At 40.3% G+C, this 10,052-nt stretch overlaps 1 protein-coding gene across 8 annotated transcripts in view; it reads right to left on the minus strand.

The window, feature by feature from the left end:
* The window catches only part of FRY (FRY microtubule binding protein), a 379,103-nt gene that overhangs the window by 217,832 nt on the left and 151,219 nt on the right, over nucleotides 1-10,052 (minus strand). For all 8 annotated transcript variants that reach the window (XM_019530102.1, XM_019530097.1, XM_019530098.1 and 5 more), the window contains 4 exons: nucleotides 6,237-6,376; nucleotides 3,438-3,528; nucleotides 2,633-2,712; nucleotides 2,431-2,511 (listed from right to left, as the gene is read on the minus strand). In XM_019530102.1, the coding sequence (XP_019385647.1) occupies nucleotides 2,431-2,511; nucleotides 2,633-2,712; nucleotides 3,438-3,528; nucleotides 6,237-6,376 (392 nt within the window). The remainder of the gene's footprint in view (nucleotides 1-2,430; nucleotides 2,512-2,632; nucleotides 2,713-3,437; nucleotides 3,529-6,236; nucleotides 6,377-10,052) is intronic.

Here is a 10,052-nt window from a genome sequence, read left to right on the forward strand (position 1 = left end):
GGCCCAGCAGGGAGGTGGCTGAACTGGTCCCTACTTAGGAAGACAGAGGCAAAGAAATCGTTAAATATGTTAGCTTTATCATCTGGCGTGATGACTAAGTTGCCCATCGTGTCCTGCAGGGGCCCCACATTACCCGGGAACCTCTTTTTACCCCCTATGTATTTGAAGAAGGACTTCTTATTGTCCTTAATCCGGGAAGCTAGTCTTTAAGAGGAGACCGGACAAGCACCTGGCTGGAGTCACATGACCCCAGCACTTTTTCCTGCCATGGGCAGGGGGTCAGACTTGATGATCCATTGAAGTCCTTTCTGACCCTAGCATCTATGAATCTAAGACTGCTGCCAAATGTTTCCTAGACTGAGGTCATCAAGACACCATTCTGTTTCAGCTTTAGCAAATAATTTAGAATGTTAGGTATGGATGCTTCACATGGTACTCTGCTTTAGTTTCTTGCTGCTCATCATGGTCCATCTCCAATTGTAGTTTTGGATGGTAGAGAGAGACAGAAGGGAAAAAGTCATCTTTTCAAGAATTACTGAAATCTTCAGAAATCATCCAGCTGTAGTATGCCAGGTGCCAAACTATTAGCTCAGGTCACTAACTACTAGCGCTGTGCAACATTTCACCTGGTGTTTTGTTTTAAGGCTGCTATGGATGAAATGTAGAAACAGTTTTGACGAAACTAAATGGGACAGTGCTTTTGAAATGAAATGAAACTCGAAACAAAACACTGTTCTGTCAAAATAACAAAACAGAAGTCAAAGCAGAATGGTGCTGTTTTGCACAGCCATACTAACTATTTTTTTGTTTGGGGATGGTGAGGAGAACATAATAGGGCTCCCCCCATGGCTACTGTCTGGAGCATAATCTTGAACATGTCCTCGTGTTCTGGAAACAGGTTGGTGGCAGGGGTGGATTGAGAAGGGGTGCAGGGCTTGCTTTTGCATCTCCCTTCAAACGTGCGTTGCATAAACACTGAGCTCTCTGAGCTTACCAGCTTGTCCATGCAGGTCTAAACTCCAAGGGATGAATGCTGATACTTCTCCCTCTACTTTCCTCTGCCATTCAGTTGTGGGCAAGGGGATGGGTGTGGGGGTAAGCAGAGCAGTGGTAGCATTCACCTTTTGGGTTCTGAATAAGCTTTTGGTTGTCCTATAAATATCATCTCCTTTGCATGCATCTTCTGTGCCAACTCCTTAGTAAGCTTTTTTTGGGGACCACTCAAGTTGTGAAGTCTTGGTGGAAAGGTCAAGCTGTGAAGGAGAGAGCTCTAAATCCTTCTTCCTTCTACCTCTTCCAGTGGGATTTCTTGTTTGTGTTGGTGAACTTGTACACCAGAGTGATGAAGGCACTCTACAGGAAAAGGAGCCCATGCTCACACATTTCAATTCCAATGAGGCATGTCTGGGCATGATTTTGGGTCTATATAGATATGTGTCCAGACTAAAATCTACAGTCAACTTAAAGAACACCATTTGAAATGATTTCATGAACAAAATAAGAGAGAAAATCTTTGAATACAAAAAAAGAGAATGGGATGAGCACTTTTCTGCTTGTTGTATTATTGTTCTGCTTATTACCAAATGGAATTCTGAACCGAACTGGAAATTGAAGTCTGAAAGCAGATAACCCAGGGAGGAAAGAGAAAACATTAAATAGAAGAAATTACAGGGTAGATGATAGAGAGAGAAAGGAATGAAAATATCTTCAGGGAGAATGGCATACAATGGTCCTATGTTACTCTGTAGGTATCTATGACTCTTTTCAGCAGTTACATGATTTTATTGTCCTTACTCGCCCATAAAATCTCTCTGGGAACTGCCATTTCCATCATTCTTTTTGTGATGTAGGTTCCAGTCCTCCAAACACCAAGTATAGAGTTTCTTTCATGAATAGCCCTATTGACTCCACCACAAAAAACAATTTACTAGAAAACGATAACATAAAGAATAGACTGAAAAAAATAATATTAATAAAACAATATAAGGGAAAAATAGGTAAAAAGAGGAATGTAAAACCAAAAAAAGAAGAAACATAGGATTTTTAAATGTTATTAAATTAAACTGAATTGTATTTTACTTCATTCCCAGTTAACGTTCCTCTGACTGTTTTTTAAAGAAGTGATAGCAGGTCCAAAAATGATCCTTGTGAGTTCTGCATTTATGTTCATGTATTGTGGTTTTGTTACTCTATCTATAACAATTGCACCAGATAAATTTAGTTCTACATTAAAATAATCACAAACAGGCTAAAAAAATGTTTCTGTGACCAGGTAATGGGTCATTTTTAGCTCAGTCACGCTAATTAGGTGAAGTGATTTATTTCCATAGTTCCTTTAAAGAAATCCAGAATATCAGACTATCCATGCTTCTAGAATGATAAAAGGGAAATCTCTCAGGCTGTTTTAGACATTGCATTAAGTATACTTACTTAGCTTGTGCTAGCACACCTATTACTTCTGCATATAGATCTGCAACAATATGCATGTTTCCAGTGTTAGGACCAAGATACCTAGCAAGAAATAAATCAGATAGATGAGACAGCATGCTGCCTCTAACAAGTAAAAGTAAACAAGTCAACAAGCAATTCTTTCAGAATTTTTTTTTTGTGGGATTATGGGAAAGAACCTTACCCTTCTTTATATTTAAAGTGCTTGAAAGCCAAGTTAATAACATCATGTACCAAACTGTCTATTACAGGATGAAGTGGAATCTGAAAATATAAAATAAAGGACAACTGACAATAAGTATGAAAGCATAGGCTTCATACCTTAGAGTTAATATTACTTCTGGATATCATCCTTGCACAAATATTATACCAGCTGAAAACTGGGCCAGTCATATAAAGATGGCTTAGTACCGAAAACAAATATTTCATTTCTGAAAACACGGCAAAATGAAGTCTGTATTAACGATGAATTTAGTTTCCGTAAGGGTGACAGGAAGACAGCAATAAGTAAAGAAGACATTTAACAGTCATTTTTGCCTTAAACTGTTTAGGCCAGTAGTTAACAATATTTTAAGGCTGCAGGCCAGACTGACCCAGTTAAGATCTGAGATGGGCAGGTGGCTGAGTGCTAGGACACAGCCACTGCCACCTCTTTCCCCGGTAGTGAGATAGGCAAAGCACCTGCAGCCACCACTTTCCCTCCCCTGCAATGACAGGGGAAGAGCGCCTGCAGCTGGCAGTTCTCCCCATGATGGCAGGGGAAAGCAACTGCTGCTGGACCTCCCCCACTGCTGAATGCTACCAAAGCCCCATGTCTGCTAGCCGGATCAAATGGTTTCGCAGGCTGGATCCAGCTCCCAGGCCATAGGTTCCCAAGCCTTGGTTTAGGCTACAAACAGAAATGAACAATTTGAACATCAGTGTGAGAGATAAAACAATGCGTATCTTCAAACATTTACCATATTATGAATAATTTGAGGATCATCTACCTGTTTCAAAACTTCTATTAGTACTAATGAAAAAATGAAATCGATAGCCAGATCTCTTCTTTCCATTAAATAGTCTCGCTGTTGTTCATCACTGCAAAATCAAAACAAGAAATACACTTGTAATGAGAATATCTGCCAATATTACAGTACAACAAGATGAATAAAATGGGTTACATTTTTGTTTTTTTAAAACTATAAATTTAAGTGAAAAGAAAGGGAAGTGCATTGGCAGTTGCTTAAAACCTATCACACACAGCCCAGTTACTGACCTATTATCAGATGTCAGTATGCTCTTCCTTTCATTTCCTCCCTCCCTTTTTACCTACAGAAGCTAAAATGGGACTGATTCACTTCCTATAACTTATTTTTATGTTTCTGTTATAATTCAGCAATGGTTAAACTGAATTCCACTTGGTAGTTTTTATATTTTGATTTCTCTATGATTGTTGAATTTATTAATTTAACAATCAGTTTTTAAGTAGAAACAGTAGCCTTGCTGGTTTAGTCAGAAATTAGCTCAGACTGTTTTTTTTTTAATTAGGAGGCAAAGTTAAATTACCAAATCCACATTTAGCTCCTTCTTTGATTTTCAACCGCGTTGCTCCCCAGTAAAATAAAATGCCTAAGTCAGACTCCTCAAACCATATTTAGACAGTGAAATCAGAGGCCTGATTTTCTGAAGAATGAATAGTAGGAGGTACTTGACTTTATACATTAAGTTCTGAAAATTTTGGCGTCAACATTTACTTAAGGTTGTATTACTGTTTACTGTGTTGTACTGACTACAGGTCTATAATAAACAAGTGGGCAACAAAACTGCGCAAAAAGAAAATGGTGAAAGAATTTTAGTCAGTGAACAAAATTGGACTTGCAAAAAGAAGCTCAATCAATGTATCAAAGATCATTAGAAAAGATTTGCTTGATGTGGTGACATTTTATTTCATTTTCTTATTCTATCCTGATTGAATAAAACTAGAAAAGAGCATCAAAAGCATGACATAATAGTGATAATTGTTTTTGCTTCCACTACAATTAAGTTCTATTAATTATATTTATTAATTTCAATTATTCTATAAATTGGCAAGAATAAAGAAAATCTTCAAGCTGGCATAGTAGTCTCATACCAAAAATATCTCACACCAAAATATGTGTGTCAGGTATTTGTAGAAGTAGCTTTACAGTCTTCTCCATAAATAAGTTCATAATTTGAAAAAAACATTTTTTCAGCTATATGGAATGGGGTGGAGAGATACTTAGAATATCTGGAAGCATTAAAGGGATTTCTTCCAACTTGCATTTAAGTGGCAGTTACTATACAGCTGTTCAACCCACCATGAGCAGCTTAACTATCCACTTTACAGGACAAATATGGGACTAAACAAGTAACTGAAATATTGGGCAACTATGAAGAGAGCAAAAAGACCAAGTTAATGTCATTTTTTATTTGAGGATAATTATTTAAATAAACAGTGGAGGCATCAGCTATCTTCGCTGTGCTGAATTTTAACATTAAAACTGGTTGAGAATCCATAACAATACAGTGCCCTCTCCCTTTACCATTATATACTAGGAGACAGATCCTATTCAGACTTTTAGGTATCTAATTGGACTAATGGGCCTAAATATGATTTTCCTCCACCCTTGATGAAACACAAGTGCATTAATGCAGACAGCTTAAAAAATGGCCAATAGGGTGAAAATCAGGTTAAGATGTTTCAAAACAGAGAATCTTCCGTAACTTCTGTCTGCACTGCCTGCCAGCCTGTCACTGTTTTCAGAATGGGAGGGGGGATGGTTTGGGGGTTTTTTAGTCCCTACTAGAGGGTGGGGCGGGGGTGTACTACAACCCCCTGAGGCAGGGGCTGTGGGGCTCCAATACATCCCCAGCCCACCCTCCAGAGCTGGCTGGGGAACCCCTAGAATGAGCTCCCTCTGCTCCCTTTCCTCCCTCCCATTCTGAAACAGGGACAGACTGGGAGTGAGATGGGGAGGTTGCTAGAGGAAACCACTCCACCTGCAGGAAATCACTCCAGCTCTCCCCTGGAACCAACAGCGAACTTCTGTTTGTTCCAGGAGATTGTTGTAACTCAGAATAATTTTTTGGTGACCAAGCAGCAGGTTAAATCTACAAAAGCCTTGGTCAGTGAAGTGGTGGGAAATTATTCTTATTACATTGCCTGGTATAAGAGTAAGGCAGACAAAGACAATTTCTAAAAAAACCCACTATTTAAATGCAGTCACAAAATTCCACATGGCGGTGAAAACAAATGTTGTGGTTGACATGGTTTTTTCCAAGTACATTATATTAATTCTAGGAATATTGAATTCCTTTATAATAACTTGATATGGTAAAATTTAGGATTAAACATGAAAGTGAATGACTGGGTAACTATGAAATAAGCAAAAAGTCTAAGTTAGCACCAACTTTATTTGATCTGGGACAAGAGTTCTAATAATATGATGTGAAGAATAAGATGAAAAATTAAGAGACTATGGATTTTTTTTATAGATAAGTATTATTCTTACCTAAGAATTTTGACTGTGTATTTAGATACAGATGCATTTAGATATTCTTACCCAAGAATCTAGACAGATGTACATAGAAATTTTAATTTTCTCTTTAGGTTAAAAAGTGATTATTCAAGGTCAAGAGTTTATTATTTTATCTTCTTGAAATTCCAGTTGTCCAAAATTCCAGTGCTCTGAAGCCAGTCAAAACAACAGGAATGCTTCAATGTAATACATTTAATGTATCTTAAAAACCATCAATAATGGTTAAAAGCTTATTCAAGAGCATACCTTTTAGATTTGGTGCTTGTTCTTGGTCTATATTCATGAGATTCATCTTCAATGCCATTTTGTCTTTTATACCAATCAAACAAAGTGCGAAGAATAGAGGGTAAGCAATACTCTGAAAGGGAGCTCATTGAGCTTATTACCTAGTGGGTAAAACAAAATAATTCAAATACTATACAGGCATTATCTTCTCCTTTCCTTTAATATTTCATTCAAAGGCTAAACTTGCTCATTCTTGTTATATCTCTGTTCTGAAGTTTTGATCGTGTATCACAAGCAATAATTCAGTATTTTTTATCACCATACCCTTATAAAAAGAAATATAATTATGTCTTCATGTTTATAGTGCTTTTTCATGTCTAAAGTGCATTGAAAACACTAACTGCAGCTTTAAATGCAAGAAAAAATCTACCCAAGTTTTTTAATATGCTGACTGACATAATACCTGAGCATATTAAAAGGTAAAGCGACACATATATTTTACATATTGATGAAGGCACTCTGTCTCCAAGCCAGGAAAGCAAAGAAACAACTGTTCATATGTGCATAGTCCACTGAATTATTGGGACTACTCATCTGCTTGAAGTTAAGAATCTAGTTAATTTTCTTCAGGGTAGTGATACAAAGATTGGAGATCAAGGAGTCAAAGAATTGTTGTAGCTGAGGTGCTCCAGGAAAGGGTCCTTTTGAGATCTATTTTATTAGACCAACTATATAGTTGGGAGAGATACTACTGAAAGTTGGTATGCAGATACTATAGCTTGGTATAGTATAAGGAGACCTCCAATAACACAATATTAGAGTAGTCTAATTACACTGAAGTCCGGAAACATAAGCCTTCAAAAAGCTCTTTTAGGAGATAGATGATTTGTCAGCTCAAAATGCTAATTATTAATACTACAGGATGCTCTCAAAGTACAGCTTAGACAATTTTATCTTATTTTCTAAAGCATGACAAACTTATTTCTACAAAGCTTGTTAATTATGAATAATAAAATAATGCTGGTTGGGCCAAAGCATGAAACACATGCTCGGGCTAAGAGAGATGGGGCCAGAAACAGAAAGCAGGCTATGAGATGGAAGCTGCAACAGAGTGAGTGAGTGAGTAGCCCAGAGAGACCCTCAAGAAGCCCAGAGGGGTGATGAAAGATCAGAGCAGGTAGGCCTGCAGTGGTCCTGGAGAATAACCTAAAACTACACCCTCCTGGGTTTGGATGGCATGGTAGGGCTGCCTGTGGCAGGACAGTTTCCAGGAAATGGCACACCAATGCCTCCCTATTGAAAGGCAAGTATGGGGCAAGAAAGCCTCAGCCCCCACTGCCTTGTGGGTGGCCCTGTGGAAGGGAAAGGCTAGGGGAGTACACTCTAAGAGAAAAGCACCAGGCTTGGGTGGAAGCACAGGGACCAGGAGAGCCCAAGGCCCAAAGCCTGAGAGAGTGAGGCCTGGGCAACAACACAGGGTTCAATGCCTGTAACAGAGAGAGGAGGCCTAGTGGGAGGCCAGAATGAGAGTGAGGTTCAGGTATGTCAACAGATGTCTGAGGCCTGAGTGGGCCGTAGGCTGAGAGTGGGGTCCAGGTATCAAGCCCTGAGGCCCCAGTGGATGGGCGGAGTAGTTACCCCAGTGAGGGGACAGAGTGTGAGGGGCTAGGAGCCTAATGAGAGGCAAGATGCCCACAGCATGTGTGGGAGTTGAGGCCCCAGTGAGGGGGCATGTGGCCAAGGCATGTCTGAGGACACCTGAGGCCAAGTTTGGGCCACAGGCTGAATGTGGCCCAGCAATGGGGCTGGGGGAGTAATCGTGGAAGTGAATTTTGGATGCCATCTGCGAGACATGGTACACAGTAAAGGGAAGGTTGGAGCTGTGTATTACGGCCTTGGCATCAGGGCATTAAATGGGCAGCCTCCCATACTTTCCATCTGGTTTAGATACATGAAGGCATGGCAAGTGAGTCAGGGCAGACTGCCTTAGACAGGTGGGTGGGCCGACATTGTGCCTGGCACCAGGGATGGCCCCATCACATCATGTTTCTCAGGCCTCTAATCATTTTTGCTCTTCTATGTTGGACTCCTTCTCATTTTCCCATATCTTTCTTGAAGTCAGGGACCAAACACTGGGTATAGTTTTCTAAGCGAGATCTCATCAGTGCTCAACAAAGCGGGAGACTCATTTGCTTTGATTTTTAAGTGACACTCCTACTACCACGTTTTATAAATACAAGTTCCTCTAAATCAAGATTTGTTTCCATATCACAAGCCACATGAAGATACTACTAGCAGCTCACTTGCACAAGAGACAGTGCTCAGCCAGTAGCTATGGCTGATAGAGAGTTAACATATGACTCTGCCATCTTGGTAGCTGCTTGGTATGCAGGGTGTCTCCTGGCTTGCTTCTTTTCCAGTGAAGAAAATAACTTCCCTACTTAAAGTATGCACCCCAGTTTTGATAGGCAAAGGTGTACACTGTATGTGAAAGAACATGGTAATATATTATTGGCCGCCTTTGCAGCAAGAACATACTGTTAGTTCAGCTTTAGCTTATGCTCCAGTATAACCCCCACTTCCTTTTCTGTATGACCACAGTCTAGCCACTTATTCTGTACTTGTCTTAACTGAATTTCATTCCACTGATTCCAAACCATTTCTCCAGTTTACTAAAGTTGTTCTCAACCCTAATTCTACCCTCCAACATGTCTGCAATACCACCCAACTTGGTGTTGTCTGAAAATTTGCTATACATGTACTTCTTCAACTCAATAATGAAGATATTAAACAATATCGGACCCAGGACAGACCCCTGTTAAAGCTGCTTCACTCTACAAAACTAATTAACTATTGATTTGGCTAGGGAGGGAGAGCATGAATGAGAGTGAACATGATTCTATAACATAGTGGTTAAGGTCTTCTCCTGGGAGAAGAGCATCTCAGATTCCAGTCCTGTGTCTGTTCAGAATATAACATAAAATACTGTTCTTTTTTATTAAAGAAAGGACATAGATACTTTACTCAGGAAAGTTAAAAAATGGAGGAAGATGCCTTCTGTATTCCAAAATACAAGGCACTGACAGACACGGAGGAAACCCTTCCCCCCCTCAATCCCAAACGTACTCTACCAAAGCAGCAGCCCATTACTTCAACCCGGCTCTTTAGTGTTTGTAAAGATTGGGCACAAAAGCGGGGATTTTTGTCGATTTAGCTAAAGCTGAGTCAATCAGCTATTAGATAAAAGTGCCAAAAAAGCCTCACTAAAGTGTCCAATTTCTATAGATGTCAGGAAAGCCGGGTGCAACTAAGGCAGTGCCTCTTCTGGGCATGTGCTGGGCTTTGCGCAGGAGCACACTGACTTTAAAGTACCATTTTTTTTTCCATGTCTGCAAATAGCCATACTGACTAAGCCCCAGAAAGAGGCTGACTTTAAGGCACCCATATGTCCTTAGTGTTTTTAGGGTGCTGACAGATGTTCAGCTCCCTGCTTCAACTCATGCTGCTTCACAAAAAGCACCATGAATTACAGCAACTCCCCTGACCAAAAAGAGGTTTGCTGTTGGGTCCAGGAGTAGGGGATCAAGCTCCACTTTGGAACTGATCCAGCAGAGAGAGGCTGCCTAGCTGCAGCCGCTCTCCCCTAGCCCCACCCCCGCTCCCAGTTCCGATGCTGTCTGCAGGATGGAAGGTGGGGAGAAGAGAGGGAAGAGTAAGCAGGAGGGGGAGTGGGATGGGGGGCTGTGAGATTCATAGATTTCATAGATTTCATAGACATCAGGGCTGGAAGGGACCTCGGGAGATCATCGAGTCCAGCCCCCTGCCCAAAGGGCAGGA

The sequence above is a fragment of the Crocodylus porosus genome, unplaced genomic scaffold, assembly GCF_001723895.1.
Source record: "Crocodylus porosus isolate Cpor-Errol unplaced genomic scaffold, CroPor_comp1, whole genome shotgun sequence".
Taxonomy (NCBI): Eukaryota; Metazoa; Chordata; order Crocodylia; family Crocodylidae; genus Crocodylus; species Crocodylus porosus.